We start from the raw sequence: 20,828 nt of genomic DNA, 5'->3' as shown, positions 1-20,828 counted from the left end.
AGCCAAACAACAACATGTACAGTTAAAAATGTGCTGATTTTATGTGCATATTTTTTTTAAATTATATTTAAAGTCATCCATTTTTGTGTTTAGCTGAAAACTAGTACACAGTTGCCAAACCTGTATTTATAAAAAACATTGACATGCTTACTGTACACAGCTTCAGAGCATTTTGAAGACCAAACGTGATTTACTTAAGTGAGGATATTCTAAGGAGTCTTTATGTTCACAAAATTTTTGTCCCTCTAACAAGGAAGAAAAGAAGAAGCATAAACAGAATATTATTATTGCATGCAAGTTAATGCAAATTAATACAATGATACAAACAACTGAGAGGAGAGGTGTGAAAATGTAGCAGCAGTGAAAATCTGATGAACAATGGTAAAAGTGAAGGCACTATGTGGGTAAATGGAACATCTTAGGGATGTACCGATGAAATGATGCGTCACTATTCATGTTTAAAACAACAGTTACCTAACTCTAACCCACGCTAATGTTTTTTGGTTTGCTATTCAATTGTATTTGTTATTCATGTTCGTCTTTGTACCAGAGAATCAAAGAAATTCTCGTATTGTTTTTCATTATCTTCTCATTCTTTTCAGCACTCCATCACAGTAAATATGAGCATTTAGCCAGCATTATATTCATTTGACACAACAGATAAACAAATATTGGTGTGGGCCTGGAATTAAACATGATTTACAGTCTTTGTTAGTTTGACTTTATTTTTGTATTGTAAGAGTAAAGATGGAAAGCTTGATATGGCTAGCTCTGAATTCTCAAGGATTTCTCGTTGCAATAAGAACAGCAACTGTAAGCCACATGACCCCATAAAACACATGCATCTGTAAACAGCTGATGTGCCAATCTAGTGTCATCAAACAGACACCAAATAAGAGTGACAACCAATAAATGGGAAGTCTTAGTAATCTTCTCCACAACTGACGTTATGGATTTTCTGTACAAATTAATTATTCTTAGTCTCCTGGATTAGCCTCAGTTATTGTCATTTTTTCCCCTTGCATTCATTATACTGAAGTTTCAGCTTAATCGACTTGGCAGTGCACACACACAAGAATCTTATCGCCAACGTAAAATTTATTCAGGTTGGTTAAAATGGTCTGAATAATATGCATGCTGTTTTTTGTCTAATAAGTTAGTGATCACAGCTCAAGTTTAAGCATAAAAAGTCAAGCCATAAGCAAATCCATGCACTGTAGCTACTGACACTAGGTAGAACCTGTTCAAAGAGAATAATTCTCACCACCACTGAGGCAGATCAAGCCTTCTGGCTCCAAACATGACAGCAAAGCAAGAGATTGAAGTTGAGAAGATAAAGAAATCAGTCCAGGTCCAAATAAAGTAACATCTCCAATCCCTTCAGTTGTTTAAATAAAGTGTAATCACTGTTATGTGTTTTCACTTGAGGCCAAGTAGTGCTAACTCAGGCTAATTCCTGCTCTGTTTGATCAAAGCCGGTGTGGTACCCCGTGGTATCCCACATGGCTTAAAGCAAGAATGAGTCTGAGCTGTTGAATTAAAATTCAGTAAAGCTATAGGACTGGCTGCTATAGTGTCTGTAAGGCTTTCCATTTTCACTCTCACTGCATGCTTATATGTCTGCACAGCAGGTTTATCTTGATTTGCCTTTATTAAGACTTTATCGGTGCAATGCAAGTAAAGTCTGCATAGCTGTGACATTAGCATTAAAATTATGGGAAATCCATTTCTGAAATTAAAACCAAGCTCAAGCTGTTATCAGATGCAGAACCTGTCAGCTTTCCATCTCAGTATGTTGCAGATACTCATAGATTTGTTCAAATATGGCTAAATATCCCATTTCTGGCTGAGCTTTTGAGCTTTGATCAAAGCAATAGCTTGACATGTAAGCAGCAACATTTTGTCATATTTTGGCAAAATGATGAGAATTTGGAACATAGTGAGCACACAGATGGACAACACAGGAGTGGATTATGAGTGGCTGCGGAAGTTCTAAATGGTGAATTTAATACATTGGGAAAACCTTCTATCACTGTCTGGTGTACTGGCTAAAAGGACATTAAGGGATTTGAAAGTATTTTATATGGCTTCTGTATTCTTGTGCACTCTATAAGGTTTTTGTAAAGAGAGAAGGCTGACGAACAGAAGGTCATCAGGGGGAGATGATTACAGGCCTGCGTCATCCATTAAGTCTGTGTTATTTTTATTTTTATATATGTGTGTATATATATATACGTGTGTGTGTGTGTGTGTGTGTGTGTGTGTGTGTGTGTGTGTGTCTTTCAGGTAAAGCAGAGTCTTGCAATGGCTCTGTGGTAAAGTTTATTGTACAAGAAGAAGCAGTCCATTCAAAAGAACTACTTCCATCAGCTTTTATTGCATCGCTTCTTTATTGACAAGGGCAGAAAAATTACACCACTCTCCCCGACAGCATTGACTGTTTTTTTTTCTTTTTTTTAAATGGAAATTTAAAATGTGCACCAAAGCAGGAAATGTAATAAAGTGACAGGATCAAACGTGAAGTACTGCTTTTGCAACACGTGTTGCCTGGAAGAAACATAAAAGATGGTTCAATAAAGACAAAGCCCCACAAAACACTGTTCACAAATATAAAGAAAAAGTGTGCGTTTGTGCAGAACTTCCCCACTCCTTCCCAAAAAACAAGTGTGTGCAGAATGGAGCAGAGTTAAATTAGTTTGAATGCTACCGACGTCTGAACCACTGGCTATTTCTTCACATGAAATATTTCCCCATGTACACTAAACTGCATGTACCCTGGAAATAACAAGTCTTACTGGTGGTACTGTGCAAGCTCACAGTAATGGAAGAACACAAAAGACGTATAAAACCCATTAAAACATTACATGAACATGGAGCTGAAAACAACTGAGCAAGCAGAACAACACAGTCGATCTGCTGAACATGTTTTATGAGACATGAAAAAAAACAGACACCTTCAGTGTATCTGAATTTGTTTGTACCATTACCATTTGGGAAGTCAGTGAGGATTATGAACATATTAGTGTAGTATGTCTGCTGGACATTGCAGCTCCCTTTCCCTGCAGCAACTAGCTGTGTTGTTCTATAATTAGATTTCCAAACCACGGTACCCCTGAGAAAGCCTAAACTGCTTGCATGAAATGGATAAGGTAGAGCTGTTTGAATACAGCTAGGTTTTTTTTTATTGTCTTTTTAATCCTTTAAATACTAGAGTGTCAAAATTTGTATCTACTGATCAGCCACTTCTTATATTTTCTGTTTATGGACAGCCCTGTATGAAGTTTTTTGAAAGCTGTTTTCTTTTTTTGGTAAGTAACATCCCTCATGTGCTTTTCCTTCCTCCATGACCTTTATCACCAGATGTGTCTCTGCTTATTTTGAGTCCTGCAGCCCTCGGTGTAAAGACTGCCCAGTAGAGGTGCATGAGTAGAACACAAATCTTTTCTTTAATGCCCTCACACTTTCAGTTTGGTACTTATAATGTGCATGTAACTTAGATTGCTGGTTTGTTACACACAACCTGCCGAGGCATAGAATAGAAAAAATCCAAATGACACAGTGGTCACCAAGTAAAAGTACAATTAAGCCAACCAAGAAAATGTGATGATATACTGTATTATAGGGAGACTGCAAAGTAATATCTCTTCAGCTGCTCTGAAATACATCCAGAGAGCAGGAAAAAAAAAATTTTCTGACAGAAGGATGAAAAGAGCGGTCAGAAGAAACAAATAGTTAACCTTAAAAGACTTCTAGCTCAGAGGATTGTAAAAAGCAAGAAAACACAGTTGGAGAAGAACTATTGAATAGTTTGAGGTTATATTTGGGGCAGACACATAAGTTTAAAACAGTGTCTTTTTTCAAATTACACAGTAAGGAAGACATTTCAAGATCTTTTGGTGTCTGTGCTTTGGGATATTGTATTCCCATAAACAACTTTCTGTTCAGCTGGAAGGATCACCAGATGTAGCTAATGATCACTTCTTGCCTGCATACAAATGTGTGCGTGTGTGTGTTGTGTGTGTGTGTGTGTGTGTGAATGAACATTGGGCGAGGAATTACTCAAGCCTGCTGAATTCAGTCAAAACAGAAGCCAGACTGAGCTGTGAAAAATGTGTGTCACTGTGTAGGTGGGTAAGACAGGTCGCAGGAGTGGTGCTATAGCAAGAATAAAGCCTGTCAGCCAGAATGTTGTCGCAGTGCACTTTACAATAGTCTCCACTGCCAGAGATTCACTCAAATGCAGTTTAGAGCTCTTAACTATGTCTCAGAGAACTAAGAAACTGCACAGTGACAGACACGCACTTTGTGCTAATTTCAGGTAAGTTATTGTTAATTGCAAATGTAAATAATGACCTATGATAAACTGTGCAGTACAAAATATGCATACAAAATTTGGGGCAGCACAGTGGTTAGCACAGTTGCTTCATAGCAAGAAGGTCCGGAGTTCAATTCCACCATCAGGCCGGGGTCTTTCTGTGTGGAGTTTCCATGTTCTCCCTGTGTTTGCGTGGGTTCTCTCCTGGTACTCTGGCTTCCTACCACAGTCCAAAGACATGCAGTTAGTGGGGATAGGTTAATTGGTAACTCTAAACTGCCCATGGGCAGGCTATCTCTCTGTGTTAGCCCTGCGACAGACTGGCGACCTGTCCAGGGTGTACCCTGCCTCTTGCCCAAAGACAGCTCCCCCGTGACCATGAAAAGGATAAGCGGAAGAGAATGGATGGATGTTTTGGAAAAAACAAAGGGCTTTAACAGCCACAGTGTTGGGTGGGCACTACTGAAACTATTCAGTGAGCCCCCCACCCCCACCCAATATATAATTATTCAACCATAAAAGCTCACACTCACACTGTGTAAAACACTGAGAAAAAACAAAATCCAAAGTTTCCTGAGTGTGACAAACAATTTCAATTAGAACTCAGCATCCGTAAATGGAAGGACAGAAAATCCACGGCCCCCTCTGATGACACATAAGCACCACAGATAGTCCATCCAGAATCAGGAATGTGCATTCGAGGAGGCCCATCAACAGCGCCACAGAGAGATTCTACAGACTGAAAATAACTGCGGATCAGGAGGAGCAATCAGTGGGCTGCATGTTGTGTGAAGACAAGTGGGGGGCTGATTACCTCCAGTTGGTTTGCCCTGGAAAACTGATGCCAAATCAGTTTTTCAAGTTGCACCTTGGACAAACATGCTGCAAAGGTTTTACCATTGGAAAGCATTCATGGAGCCGTTCCACAGTGGATGAGTTCTGGCACTGAATTCATTCTAATAATTTGAAAGGTTGGCAGCTGTGTTTGCACATCCTCAGAATCGTGCATTTGTGAGATTTGTCATGTATAAACCCAAGGTCGGATATTTTACCTTAGTTATATTGCAAAATGAAGCCAAATTAATCAAACAAAAACCAAATCAAATGAGCAAAAAAGGGGAAGCTTATGTTTTTAGTAAATCCAAGATTTATGTATACCTTGTAATGTAAAGTGGGCCAACTAAGTGGAAAAAAGGAAAAACAAACAGAGCAAGATTTGAACCAGAAGACTGAACAGGGAAAGATTTTACATCCTCTTTACTATTTTTATTCATAACCTGCATTCTGTTCCTCAAATGTCAACCTGATATACTTGCAATTTAAAAAATGAATGTATGGAATTTCAAATACATGGGTTAAAATAAGAATCTCTTGGTCTGGCTGCACAGCTTCTGTATGTATTGATGGGAACATTACAGGGTTCAGCAGAGGCTGAGAAGTTAAGTAGCTGAGCAAGTAAATTCTGATACCACTGCCCCCTGTATTGACTTCTCTGGGCATCCAGCTGTATATGTACTAGAAGCATTACTCAAACCAAAACAGCTTGACTACAGCTTGATGTACTTCCCAGATCGATGATGGTGATGTCTAGTTTTGGATAGTTTCCTCCACAAGTTGAGGGACAGAGACATTAGCCGGGATAATCAGTGGACTGAGATGCAATAACTGTTTGGACTGCATTCTGAGGCAACTAATCACAAGGAGATTGTGTCCAGTGTCAAAGTGCATTTGCATCAGTGTTGGTTAATAATGTGCATGTTTTACTCTCTTTTACCTTTGAAACTCACTTGGCCTCTTAGACCATCTGGCACTAATCTGCTAATCATTCTGAATCCAAACTCAACTAAACAGCATTTGCTTGGCCATATGCGAAGGAAATATGTTACATACGCAAAAATAAACTCATCTTACTGACATTATAGACATACATTTTTCCATCCTCAGATTTCTGTCCCTGCGCTCTAAGCGTGAGACATTCATGTTCTTGTTCACAATAAGGCAATTTCACTTTATCCCACTGACTGCTTTTCATTGTGACAACAACTAAAATCCAATTTTTTTTTTAAACTTTAAATGATGCATCATGACAGCCTCTACGGACCAGATGACTGTTCTCGATAAAACAGTTTCTCGCTGACTGCATCTGAAAAGTTCTGGCTGTAAAGGACTGCAATTAATGATTGACAGAAACAGCCTCTTTGGCTCCTAACCCTGATAGAAAACACGGTTCAAAAGTTTGACTCCTGTGTGCCCACTTCAAACTTCCATGTATTTTTCAATTTTCTCTGTAGCGAGTAAATATCAGGGGTGTCAAACTGGAAGTGTAAGGGTAACCTGAGGGCACAGTGGTCCTATCTGGCAACACACAGAGCCCAGCGTGACACTGTCTCAGTCCACAGGAGCTAAAGGCTGATTGATGGTAAGAGCTTCTCTCCCTGTTGAAGGATAGAGGAAAAGACCAGAGACCAGCAGGGAAAAAAAAGGAAAAAGGACAGATATTGTGCGTGAAATGAGCACAAAAGTCTCATTAAAAATCTCCATGTGGCTTGCCGATGTTTAACTTTATGACAGACATTAGATCTCTGCACGGTGCAGATACATACTGAAGAAGTTGGCGGGGAAATACGCCTTTAACTAAATCAGTCGGACAGGTAGAAGATTAGGTGTAGCTGTAGCTCTTCTGTGTGAAGTTTCCCTGTCAGCCTTTCCTGGAGACGGAGGAGCAGCATGTGGCCCTGTGTGATACAGGCAGAGGCTGTCGGGGGTCCAGTAGCAGGTGACCTATGCATCCCTCCTCTGCTGGGTCCTGTTTATGTACTGCTCCCTTTTTTATCACACCTAACCACAGGCCTAATTAACAGGCTTTTCAACAGAGTCCAGGGTCCATCCAACAAGGTGTGCTGTACATTAATACCCTAACACCACTAACCGGAGTCCCTCAGAACCATGCCAATTAATCCTAATATAATTAGAAAGTGGTGAAGTTCAGGGAGTCAGATATTTACTGTATATCAGCTTTCCTCCTAGTCATCGCTGCCCCAGAGTTAACCGCTGGAGGTTTTGTTTGATATGAGACTCACAGATTATTGTTTGGCATTGATTCAAGGATATGTCTGCCGTTAAATGATGAAGCACATTAAGTTATTTTTATTTATTTATTTTTTGGTGAAGGTAGAGTTAAGTACGGGCGGAACAAGGTTGGAGGAGAATTAGTGGGATGCCAAACCAGCTGTGCTATTTATGTAATTTACATCATTTGCTTCCTGTTATTAAAGCTCGGGAGCCCCTGTGCATTTTTTATTAACCTTCTATGTTGTGAAGGCTTGCACTGCAAGTTTACTATCAGCCTTTTTGCACAGCCTCTGACTTTTAAGCTCACACTGCAGAGATTAACTGATGAACCATGACGTGGTCCTCACATTAAAAATAAGCACGGTCAGGTTTGTCCATTTATAATTACAAAAAAAATACTTCAGGCACTTCTGCATATCAAATGACAACAAATGAGGTAGAAAAACAGCCCAAGTAGAATCAGTTAGGAGCTTCCAGTTTTGAATGAAATCTTTATTTTCTGAGCGCACAGGCGTCCAAGGGGACTTGTGGCTACTACACTTTCCATGCACACTATAGAAAGTAGCAAAGCAAAAAACAACAAGGGGTTAGCAGTGTCTGCAGCTGTTCATAAGGACATCCACAAGGGAGTATAATCCCTACCCGAAATGAGAGAATATCAACTTGGATTTGCAGATGCAATCATCAGGCAGATTGTACATATGGCTTGAAACTGGCTAAAACAAAAGAAAGAAAGATGGAATTATTATCTGATAAATACTTTAGTATTGAATGTAGATTTACACAGAAATGCTGGAGCTTTACTTCTTGAGGCACAAAAAGTCATTCCCATTCTCACTGTATTTTGAAACCAGTCTGCCCTTTTGCAGTCACCGACCTTTTCACACGATGCGCACTGTGGCAAGATCAGAGGCGTCTCTCGCTGAGTGCTGGAGAGGCTCGATTTGGGACGTGTTTCCAAGAAGTGAAAAAAAAAGTTTTCTCCAACGTGTAGACAAAGTATCTAGAAGCGCACCACATTTTTCCCATCAGACCCTCTAATCCCTCATACTGTCTTCTCCATCTATTTGACATGAGCCTGCTCCATTAGTAGGATTTTAAGCCCTAGGCAAGATTTAAACACAGAGCAGGTTTTGAACAGGATGTTGGTTTAAGCAGTGCGCTCATTCTCTTCGCTCTCAGCAGAAAGTCTCACTGTGCTGGCATAAAGGCTGTGACCTATTTTAGCTCACACAGCTCCAGTCCTTTAAAGGGTGTGTCTAAATGTCACGCCAAATCAATCAGCAGAAATAACTGTTGAGTGTTGCCAGCAGAAATTTTATGACCCTTAAGGCTTAAAAAGCGAAAAAGAAACACACTGCACAACTGTACATGGCTACTTGATGGGGAGGTGGCCCTGTAAAGACTGAATAAAACATTTGCAGTCTGCATTGCTTTAATTTTATTGAGCATCTGTGTCCCTGGGTCAGACGTGTGCATTCAGCTACACTGCTGTCTGCCACCTTGCCTGTTTTAATGCCACAGTACAAGGGATGAGTCATATGTTTTTGCAATCCATGCTCACACCAACACCTGGTTAGGTAACCTTGTAACACATTATTATCACTGGGTCTGAATAAGAGCCTTACTCACGCACTGGTATAGGTTTATAGGAAGCAATAATTGTCACAGCTCTTGAATATTATCATTTTAAAGCATATCTGTGGTTCAGATAGTTAAGGCAAAACATACCCATAAAATAAATTCCAGCGTCAACAAAATATTTGGTAGCAGACCTTTCAGTTCATTTTCAAAGCCTTTTCTTAAGAACTGAAAGCATATTTCATGTGAAATATAAATATTTTTGCTCTTACATCCAAATTGTGTGCCACTATTTCAGCTTCTTTAGTTGGGAGCCCTGCGGGTTGTTTGTGTCGATAACACCCCTTACAGCTCTTGAGGTGCCGTTTGCACTTCAGCTGCAATCTCCTGCTTGCCTCGACCCGTTGTCTCACCACCTACCTCGACCAGAGCTGTCACCCACATTTCACTCTCACCAAGCTGTTTCCTCCCATCTCTCCAAAGCCTCCTGTCCCACAAGTCATTTATCACCCTGTTTGGACAACTCACCCCCGCTCTTCCCCCTCCTGTAGCAAAAGCATGATTTCTAATTAAACCTTCTAACTGGGAGGTTAAGAGCCAATTTCATGCACCTTACTCTTGATAAATAGGCAGTAGCCCATTCACTCCTTTAGCCCTTTCCCTATCTGTTGTGCCCAGGCTACTCTAGCCTTGCCAGTCTTCAGCCTGCTTGATTCCTCCGAGTTCCACTTCTCCCATATAAGTTTCTTCAGTAATAACATCAATTATTCATCGTTCTTCAGAAATGTCATTAATGGTGAGTCAATGGGTGGGGGGGCAATGAAGTGAAAAGACACCCGTATAGACCATTTATTACTGAAATAATTCTAATAAGCATAATAGGAAGCATATCAATTCAAACCCCTTCCAACCACATTTATGAGCTCCCAGGTCGAAGTTCTAAAACTGTTCTGCAACAGTTCAGATTTTCTTCAGGGATTGTGCTCAAACATTAATTATTTGGCTGTTATATGAATCATCGATTCCCTCGATGGAATGTAAAACATGATAAAAAAAAGAAAAGCTATTCATTTACTAAAGGTAGAAGAATAGGCAGAAGCATTGATTAGGGTCTTTGTCAAATAGTCATGCCTGAAGGCTCTGTTGGACTGGGGATTAATTACCATCTTTGCTCAGGAAAAGGAAACATTGATCTGAGTGAATGAAGAAAAAGAGGATTAATGACAGGCAGCTTTATGTTGATTAAGATTAAGTAGGACAGAAAAAAACTGATTTCAATGTCTGACATATGAGTGGTGTTTTCAATTAGAAGGCTACGCCCAAATTATGTGCTAAACTGTCTGGGTGCTTTTTTCATTACTGATCAGTTATGTTTACAGTCCTGAATTGTATTTCCTTTAGATATTTCCATATATTATATCAAGTTTCTTCACCAGTTGAGAAAATTCCTAGTTCTTAAGCTACATAATCCATTTAACAAGATTAAAAGTCTACAGCCACTTTCAGCAGCTATGTCAAAGGGAAAGTATGTTGATTTAAACACCTGCCATCAGGTCTTACGCTGCTGCATATGTTAGAAAAGAAGAAAGAAGCTGTTGGTTAAGAGAAAGAAAAACTCAGCAACACACTCCCCTAAGCTGCAAGCTAGCAGGCTAAGGCTACATTAAGGCTTCTTTGCATAAAACACTCAAATCTCTGACTTCTCTGACTTTTAACATTTAGAGGTTGAGTTGCACTGAAGGTAATGCAGGTAATATAGGTTTGATGTGGCATAAAAAGCTAATGTCTTTGGGTATTCTATATTTCTTTTCAGACCTTTTTAAACTACAGGCAGACAGTTTTATAGCAGCTGGCACATTTTCTTGACACTGATGTTGTCTAGCTGTTTGGTGTCTGAGGCTGCTAATGTTATAAAAATGATATAATAAGTTATCTCAGAATTTCAGCACTTTTTACGTATTAGGGTAAAGACCACAGATAATTATAGATTACTGAGCATTTGGGGGAGTGGGAAGAAAGCCTTGCATATAACGGGACAAAACCTCTGGCAGAATCAAGCTAATGGACAGTGAGAAATATGACAATAAAACAAAATACATGAAGAAAACAGAGCAAATTTCCCTGTAATCCATCAAATAATTAAAGTACCACATCCACATTTTCCATTTTCCACCATGTGAATGTTTTTTCTTTGGAGTAGCCTCGACCAACCTGCGGAGACACTCTCAGAAATGAAAACAGTGAATGCCACATAATTAGTAATATCAGCCACCAGAGCTATTATAATTCCAGTTTGGCACAAATCTGAATGATCCTTTAAGCTTATTTATTTTAACATATCACATATATGAGCACACTATCCTCTTATTTTTCGCTGCAACTTCCCCACAGAGATCAATAAAATTTAATCTCATCCCATCTTATTAAGATTTAGTCTCACAGTACACTTAGCGCGCGCAGAGATAATTAAGGAGACTACACGCCACCCTGCAAGATGCTCGCCTAATTAAGAGCAAGCCAACATTCAAATTTTGCTGACACATCATTTCCCTTTTTACATATAATTAGATTTGGTAATTCTTGAAGTTCTTGAGGATTAAACATAGACATATACTAAAAGTATTCATTGTGAGGTCGGGACTTCACGTTTGCTTCAAACTGCTTTAAGGTCGGACGAACGGTTTAGCTGATTTAGGAAAGCTAAAGCTTTTTTCTCTTAAACCGTGGCTGAAGTTGGGATCGAGGTACATTTTCAGTGCCATATGTCTATCAGAAAGATTAAGCCAAAGCAATGAAGCAGACTTGGAAACTTGGAGCACTGACAGGAAAGAGAACTCACTAAATTAGGTGCAGATCACTTTAAAAGTGCGAGGCAGGTTTTAGCTTTGCCGGGTGGATCCACTCTCTGAGTGCCTTTTAATTTCCCAGTGTTTTGTTAAAAACAATCACCTGCGCCTTATTAGGAAGAGATCTCTCGGCAGCAACACTTTTTAATTTAAACTTCACATCACAGCCCCGTGCAAATACAAGGTGTTGACTGAGTAGCCTCACCTCTAATTTTAAATAAACGAGAAGTTCTGTTCACACATTATAGGCAATAATTAACAGGATGTCCTCATTTTATAATAAAACCTAATCATTTTTGCTACTTTTGTCAGAGGTTTTCACCACTTTTTATTTTTTTCCATCTGTGAATAATTATTGTAACCCTAGAAAACATTCCCTACAAAGAAACCCATTTAAAGCACTCCAGAAATTGTATGCATGTCAACCTAGAATTGAAGCTTACATACTTTTCTGTATCAGTCCTCTCCTGAGTGCTCAGCTGTAAAAGCGAAGTCCTTTTCACAGCGCTGTCATGGGAAAAGTGATGAGTTACAAACAACAGATAATGACGGAGCCCATTTCGAAGGATAAATTCTAAATCTGTCATCAGAGCGAGAGGCTGAAATTTACACATTCAAATTTATAGAGATTCCTATTACCAGATATTCAATCGCCATTTTGTACTGTGTGGTCTTTGGTTTTTCACTGTGAAGGAAGTGAAATCCAATTTACTTTCTCTGTAGCTGTGTAAACACAAATAGGGTGAGAAAAAATTACCCAAATAAAAATAAATAAATAAATGGGATTAGAAAAAATAGATGAGACATAATATTTGCTTTGGAATAAAAAGCAAAAGCGGCAGCCAAAGCAATGCAAGAGGACTGCACTTATATATGCTGTGTCTAATGGAAAGGCAGTACCGCTACAACCAAAAGCTTTGACCACTGCTGAAAGAGTAGTTTTGTTTGTTCCAACACACATCTACCCTCAATCCGCCTGATACATAAAAAAAGCTAGCTGCATTCAGCATCACCCTTTGAGAGCCCCTTTACTTTAGTGTTCCTGGGATAAACATTCATTCACATGCTTGATCTCTGTGTCGTTCTCCAAGTGAGTCACAAGGTCAGCCAGAACTGTGTATTTTAAAGAGCCTGTCAGAGGTAGAAATGGCCATTTAAGCGGACAGTGCGGTGAGAGTCACTGTAATAATGTAATATACAATAGCTGGTATTCAAAGGAAATGCAACCTGCTTGTTTTCGGTCACTTCACGTTGACATGCCCTCCTTAACCGAACATTAACCATTTGATTTTTGACCTAAAACACTGGCCAATCAGCATCAAACCTTCTTTAAGTATATACTTCACAGTAATGGTGTTTACATTCTTTCTCAGTTACTTTGAAATAGCGATGGGAAGGTTGACCTCATTTCACGATTAAATATAACACGAAACGTGTTTATGTTATTGCACTGTGACAGAGAGCTGAGGTCATGGTGAAGCAGAAGGTTTGCAGTAAAGAGAGCTTTGCTTTTTTTGAGATAACTGAGCTTTTCTTCAGCATCAGGCTGGCTTCACCTACTGTGTGTAGCAGATGTCCATGAACAACATGTTACTATTAGATGTAAGAGTATTATCAGTGTTTAGTGCGGACTACGCGGTAAATTAATTTAGCCAAGTGGAAAGCTTAAAATTTGACTTTTAGTGTAATGTATGGCATTGAATCCATCTCAGTGGTGTCTAAGATAACTTCAACAACCAACAAGTACAGCTCCAGAGACAGGATTGATAGTTTACCTTAGGTTAAGGTTTTTTGTTTTTTTTAATCTAATTGAGCAGAACAGGAACTACTCAGACATAACTGTTTGTGCCTCGGGTTTGGCCTATTCTTTCTTCATTTTAAAGGTATTCACCTTCAAGATCTTGCCTAATGATTACAAAGACAGAAAAAACACAAACTGCAAAGCACAGAAAGTAATGGAGATTACATGCCATGTAGATTTATGGCAATTTCCATGACATTAACTAACAAAGACGATATTATATCTCCCTGTCAGTTTTGAATGCACCCACTAGAGAATCCATCCACTTTGCACTTCTTACCGTTTAATGTTTTCAGCTTTTGTGTCACTGGTGATGAGATGAGACCCTTACAGGGATGCAAAATACAAGGCAACATGTGGCCTTGTTATGATATTACCCAGCAGTCCTATTGACTTAAAGTGTTTGGATTTTAACAGGTGCATGGCAAATCTCTTGGTTGAAATTATAACAGCCTATTTGCCATGTGGTCGACAGTGGCAGTTTGTAGTTTCAATTGAATTTTATCTCAGCAGCCAGCTATTTGCAGATCATTACACAGGGAGTGCAAGCCCTAGATTGCCACTAGAGCAACGTCGGGCTTGTGCTGGTTTGTTTGCTCATTCATTTATTTATGCTATTCAAATCTCAACACCAATGCTGTTCATTTGGGATGCTAACAAACTGGTTCAAGGTTGTTGCAGTGGGACGGAAAGAGAGAAGGAGAGAGCTAGCAGAGCATTTGGTGCCAGCTTGCTTCATTTCTGTGCTGGCAAGCTTTGTCACACACCCACACCACGATGCCATCACATGAAATGTTAATTTGAGAAGTCTAATGTTGTGGGACAAGGGCTGAATCGCTGCCAGAATATGCAGAGCCAGGAAGGCAAAGGCCAACACCAATGAACTGGAGAGATATGCTGCTGCTAGTTCAACTGCCTGTGGCCAGCTGCCCACGACAGAACACACTCTGAACACAGAGGGATATTTCTCAGTCTCTTTGACAGACAGGTATCAACTCTTATTTCTTCTCTGCATATTTTCCAGGCATGCAACTCTGAACACGCACACTTTCCTGGGTGGACAGCAGTATTGTAATTAACCTACAGCACGCTGCTTGGTACAGAAGTAAGCCACACTTGCTGTTTTTACCAGCGGCTAAAAAGCCTCACTCACAAATCAGATGTAACAATAGCTAATGTGAAGCTGACGTTCGAACTTTGTGGAACATTTTCTCTTTTCAGTCAGCACACCTCCACAGATGTTCAGAGACTGTCTAGCTTCAGCACTGTTTGCCGCAGGGAACATCTGGCACCACCCACGATCTGGATTCTTCTCCCTTGCAAATGTGTTACAGGAAGAGGATTTCAAAATCACGTGGACGGGAAAAAGAGCACTGATTATGGGTCCACGGAGGAGAAAGTTTGTATGGCTGACCATTCACAATGTCATGTGGAGGTTTTTTGCTTTTACTAAATATAACCAGTATCATTCATAAATACAGCAAATTTATAAAAGCAGCTGGAAAGTTTGTTTAAAATGTCAAAAGATGCTTTCTTGCAAATCTGAAAAGGGCTAAAGAAATACAACCCTAGGTTAATTTAAACATTCATATGCAAAAACATATCTAGCTGTAAGTCTAGGCTAGAATTAAGTCATTAAAAATCATACAGGACAAAACAAACAAACAAATAAATAAATAACAATTATCAAAAATAGTCACAGTTTGATTATATTAAATGTCATCAGTGACAATGTAAGCATTGACCCCTGAGCCTTTACTGTGAAAACATCATCTTCCTCACTAAGCATGAATTGATGATGCAGATCAGGTGCATATTTCTGCACATGATCTATTTGTCATTAAGAGTTTATTATTGACAGTTTGACTCCATTTTGGAGCAACCCAGTTGGAGATACTGACAACAACAATAATAATAATATTTTTTTAAATTCAAAATTACACACTCATTCCATTTTGAAGCAGACTGAAACAGAAAAATCATAAAAAGCAATCTTTTACAATGATAGGCAAACCAATTGAAAGCTGTTTATAAAGAAATATTAGACTATAAAATAATACCCCCTGATGAATTAAAAGAAGTATGACTGACTTTTCTTTTTCCACAAAATTGATCAAACATTCATAACCAAGTAGCTTTTGTCCATTTGTCTTCATTTGTCTTAGCTACACTTTGGCTTTGCCTCAGGCAAATGTTAGTCATTCTGTTTGGTGATCATTTAACCCACGACTGTGGTCCACTGTAGACTGTTGGATGGATTGTCAAGATTTACAAATATTAATGGTCTTGAGGGGATAAATCCAGCTGCTTTAATGTGTGTTTAATTCACTCTGATATAATAATATGACTAGTGTGGCTTTATAGGTCACGCTCACCGCCTTGGGGACATTTCAGAAAAGCAGGTAAAAGTGTATGTGTGACAGGTAGCTGGAGTTTCCTCTGGCTTTTTCAAAATAACATGGATCATTTTTTAAAGATGTTTTTGAGTGTAACTGGCAGGATAAATGGAAGCTAGCTGTTGAAATAGCAATTTTGTGCATCAGGAGTAACCTATTGACTTACCCCTTGTTTTAGGTCAGTCCACACATTTCTTCACTTAAGGTGGTTTGTTTATGTGTTCATGCCGAAAGCTTAAAGCAAACGAGCTGTCCAACATATAAAGTTAGTTTTTACTTATAACAGCGTCACTGTTGAAGCCTTATACTTAAAAAAACAAAACAAAAACAAAACTGCCAGTTAACTGAGCTAGTCGGATCATTTCTTGTTGTAGATTATTGGTATTCAGCACTAGTCAGCAGAGGTTCTTCCCCTCTTTGAGATTAGCTGTGCAGTAAACAGAGAAATGCCACCTGTATGTTGTTTTTCAGGACAGTCCCATTGTCTCTGGGCCTCAGTCTTCATCTCTGTGCCTTCTCTTCTCTTGGTTTATTGACTCCAATGCCGATGACTATGGCTGACCATCAAAATGAAATGGCGTGTGACCATGGCGTAATAGACCACTTAACTATGGAGTTTCAACAAAGTTCGCATTACACATGTAAACAAACCAACCTGAGCAGATTAATGCCTGTGATTAAGTCATACAGCAATGAGTCCCAGATGGAGATCCCTAATTCAGTAAACCAAGTGGTCATTCCAGGTGGCCAATTTCTGTGTTTACTTTCGGTCAGCTCAAGTAAATAAAATGTTCTTGATGAAAGTTTGTACAGACGTTAATGGTTCCCAGGCTGCGAATGCAACACATCCCCCGACTCTTTCTATGGCACAGCTAGAAATATGTTGTTTTGAGTAAAATGTCACACAAAGTGACAAATTGATTTTTCCTCTGTTTTTATTGATGCATTATTACTATTATATAAGTATTAATGTCCCTCTTAACACTGGAATGAGTCCTGTTTGACTTTGTAGATTAGATAGAAGGTAGAAAGAACGGACTGACAGAATTGATGAATAATCATTAGCATTATCCTTATTGATCAGCTGATCTGTTTCTCTCCAGAGAAAGACAGACAGAAGGAGGTGGGCAGTGTGCGCAGTGTAAGAGTCCTCAACTGCTTCCAGATGGTTAAGAAAAATGGTGGGATTGATCAAGTCAAGTTTATTTCTAAATCAATTTCCAGGAAAACATCTGTGACAAAGAGCTTCACAGACAGTAAACACAGATAAAAAACAAGGACACAGCGTCACAGATGAGACACACAGAGTGACTGATGGTTCAGTGTGCTCTCTGTAGATGTACCATATCCCTTCTAATGGGCACTAGGGGGCAGATTAACTAATCCTCTTTTTGTGAAATAGTGAATAAATAAATTACTATGTGAGCGAATTACTTTATAGATCCATGGAGCTTTGTATCAAAAAACAAAGACAAATAAAAAGGGGGCAAAAACAAGAGCAGGATTAAATCCAACAGATGAAGCTGAGCTTCTGTATGAAGTGGAGAAGCTTTATATGGATACTTGCATCAGTATGGAGGACCGAAACTGCCAAAAAACAATCAAAATATAAATCAATGACTAAAGAAATAAAGATGCATAAAGAAATAAACAACATAAAAATGTTGTTATTCATTGATTTATAAATTGTGACAGGCAGAGCAGTCTAAAAACATCTCTCGCCCTTTTCCATCAGCAAACTCAAACTTTTATGTCACCTTTTTTAAAGCTACTGTGTCAGACTCTGTTGACAAAAACAGTAACTTTGGTCTATTCCTGCCTCATTCTGTGTTTGGAATAGTGTGTCTTTTTTGCCATTTTGATGCAATTTGAGGCAAAATTGCTCCTTCAGTTCATTCAGACACTGACTGAAAGATTTCCCAAGGGCAACAAATAAAAGCTTGTCAGTTGCCCTAACACGTTTTTTCAAAGCTGCATAACAAGAATTTTAAACTTGCAGAATAATTTTCCTTCGAGTTCTTGTCAGTGTACGAGGATGCACTTTATGTTTACAGTGATTTCTAGTAAAACGTAAGTGGATGTATGCGCTAGCATGTTCAGTGTTCATACAAAAATATATGGACACACTTTAATTTTATGCCTTTGAAAAACAAATTCGCAGCACTATTAATTGTTACATTTTGTCCAACACTAACATTGAGTAGTAACAAATTTAAAAAAAATGGAAGAAAATATTTTTTTAATCACAGCCTGATCACTTTTTTGATCAATAACTGCATTATTTGCATGTATTTCCCATTTACCTTTTACCCAAAGAAACCTGTTCTGGCTGTTACAAGTCAACAGCACTGTGCAAAAATGCAACAATTACTTTATGTTTAGTTTGGAGCAGTTGAAGCAGTCTTTAATTTAGGTAGATTATATTTGAGGCTGTAAACCTGACCTATTCAGAGCCATGGGATGTTTCACAGAATAAGCATCCTTCAACCAACTTACAGCTTTGTCATCTTTATCTTTAGTTTTAAATTTTTTTGCATTAAAGTAAGTAATTGAGAAACTTGTCTAATTGTGTAAATCACAGTAAAGTTGACAACAACAGTTAAAAGTTGAGAAAATTAAAAAAGCTACTGATGATGCTGCCTTGAATTTTTTTTGTTTTCTCAACATTTCTTTTTTTTGACAGTTTTGGCCTTCCATATATGTGTGAGGGGATGAAATGTCATTGCAGCTCACTTGAGAAATAAGTAAATGACAGACTGCAGGCAAGTAGATAAGGGGGAACGAAAGGCTAGCAGCTGATGCTAGGGAGGGGGCATTGTAGTGGAAGGCAGTCAGTCGGACTCCTGAAGTGCTTCTTGGCACGCCTCAGTGGAAAAAGCTGCCGACTGAAAGTGCTCCATTGCATTGACATTTTGTCATCGAGAGGGTGGAGGACATTGTCCATAATAGCAGACCGCAAACATCGTTTTCTCCACCACTACCCCGAGTGATTCTGGTTCATCCCTCAAGCAGCACTGGCTTTTCTCAATTCTTACCAACTTGTTCAGAAATGTGTGTGTCCCCTGAAGTGACAGTGCACCTCACTAACAAACACCCTCCGTCCTGTCAGAAAGATTATGGACTTCTTTCACAATAGCTGGTCAGGTAGAGGTTTAAAGCTGAATATAGCGTATTAGTCGATCCTTCTAGAATTTAGTAATAAAATATTTATACTAAAAGTATTTCTCTGACTCAAAAAGGTCATGTATTACACATGACCTGTCTTTTTAAGAAAAGTAATACATTACCTTATTTATTCAGTTAGAACTTTATGCTTACACTACTCAGATTATTTTTGTGGTTAGTCTACAATCACCTTCACTATGACCTGATGCATTGTCATCCAAATTAAAACTTATATTATCCAACACAAAACTGTGACCTACTGGTGTTTTTGTGTAAAATAAAGCAATAGGCATGTGTTGAACCCTAAGTAGTATTTAAATAACCTTTTACATATAACATTTCATGCACTGTCAGTAATCCAGTTTTCTATCAAAGTCACTCTTGAAGTTTTCAGAGTGCTGGCCTTCTTCCACATGATGCCTGGAATTGGGGTCTCCATGTCCCCTCAGAGATCTACCTCCCAAGGTGAAAATTACTGTGTTCTATTCAGTTCAATCTTGCAAATGTATTCCCATGTCCCCGGGATACTTTTGTCTGTGCCTGTAAGCTTTTTTTTTTTTTGATTACATGGTCAGAAGCAAAAAAGGGTGCTTCACAACTATGCTTCACAGCAAACAAACCGCTCATAGTTTTTCTGGAATTATTTGAGGCTACATGACTGAGAAAAAAAACCATGTTTTTTTAAAATAAAAGTAGCTAATGTAGAAATTCATGCACTCTGAAAGTCTAAAAAAATGATTTGTTATAAAGCATAATAGTACAAATATTCATTTGCCATACATTAGCATATAGACAATATTTGGGAAGATTCTGAAAATTGGGCTTTTTTTCCAGAGGTGGGTGTAAATTTTTAGGAAATACATAATTATAATTTAGCTTTTAATTGTGGGATAATGATAGGATGATTTTGTTTGTCCATATATCATTAGAGTATTACAATAACAGTTTAGATATTTCTTAGTACGTTTTCTATATCCCTGCAAAGGACTAGCAACCTGTCCGGAGTGTATCCCACCTCTTGCCCTTTAACGGTCGGAGTAGTCTCCAGCCAACCCGCGATCCTTAATTGCCAGTTAGGGAAGCGGATGGATGAACTGAAGTCTCTCAGAACAAATGTCCTCTTCAAAAACCTTCTTTTACATGACTAAGGATCCAAAATCATAGCATATTCAGTTTGAAATGAGATGATACACAGCTGGAAGAAGTGAAAATGTCTGCTGGATATACAGCAGAGTGTTTATTCCCACTCTGCATATGAAGTATAAAATAAATGGTCTAAAAAATCTGAAACTACTCACTTTCCTTCTTCTACACAGTGATTTCCTGCAGTAAATGACAATAATACAGACACCTTAGTTTGAATTGTTATCACCAAAATGTACCAGTAAGATTGTGACTCTCGACTATCATCTTTCCATAAACTCCAAAGTGCTCTGTTCATGTAAAACATCCCTGCAGCCACTCTTTTGACACTTCTGTCAGGGAGTGCCTTTGCCACCATGTGTCACTGTTGCAACGCTGTGCCGCTGAGTGCTTACCCGTTGTTTGTCTGCAGAAAGGTGGGGGGAGAGAGACAGAAAGCAGGCAGCTGCTGGGCAGATCATCAGTCTGTCGTTCCTGTAGTTCTCTCCCTCCTTCTCGTCCTCTCCCTC

At 38.9% G+C, this 20,828-nt stretch overlaps 1 protein-coding gene across 1 annotated transcript in view; it reads left to right on the top strand.

Annotated features, from left to right (window-relative positions):
* The window catches only part of treh (trehalase (brush-border membrane glycoprotein)), a 52,548-nt gene extending 37,818 nt beyond the window's left edge, over nucleotides 1–14,730 (top strand). Inside the window, exon 13 of the mRNA XM_042219693.1 lies at nucleotides 14,640–14,730. Coding sequence (XP_042075627.1) covers nucleotides 14,640–14,653 — 14 coding nt within the window. The 3' untranslated portion in view covers nucleotides 14,654–14,730. The remainder of the gene's footprint in view (nucleotides 1–14,639) is intronic.
* The last annotated feature ends 6,098 nt before the right edge of the window (nucleotides 14,731–20,828 follow it).

The sequence above is a fragment of the Haplochromis burtoni genome, unplaced genomic scaffold (assembly GCF_018398535.1).
Source record: "Haplochromis burtoni strain Fernald_Lab_line unplaced genomic scaffold, NCSU_Asbu1 Contig_36, whole genome shotgun sequence".
NCBI lineage: Eukaryota > Metazoa > Chordata > Actinopteri > Cichliformes > Cichlidae > Haplochromis > Haplochromis burtoni.
Note: the sequence above shows the minus strand (reverse complement) of the source record. Positions and strands in the feature narration are given on the sequence as shown.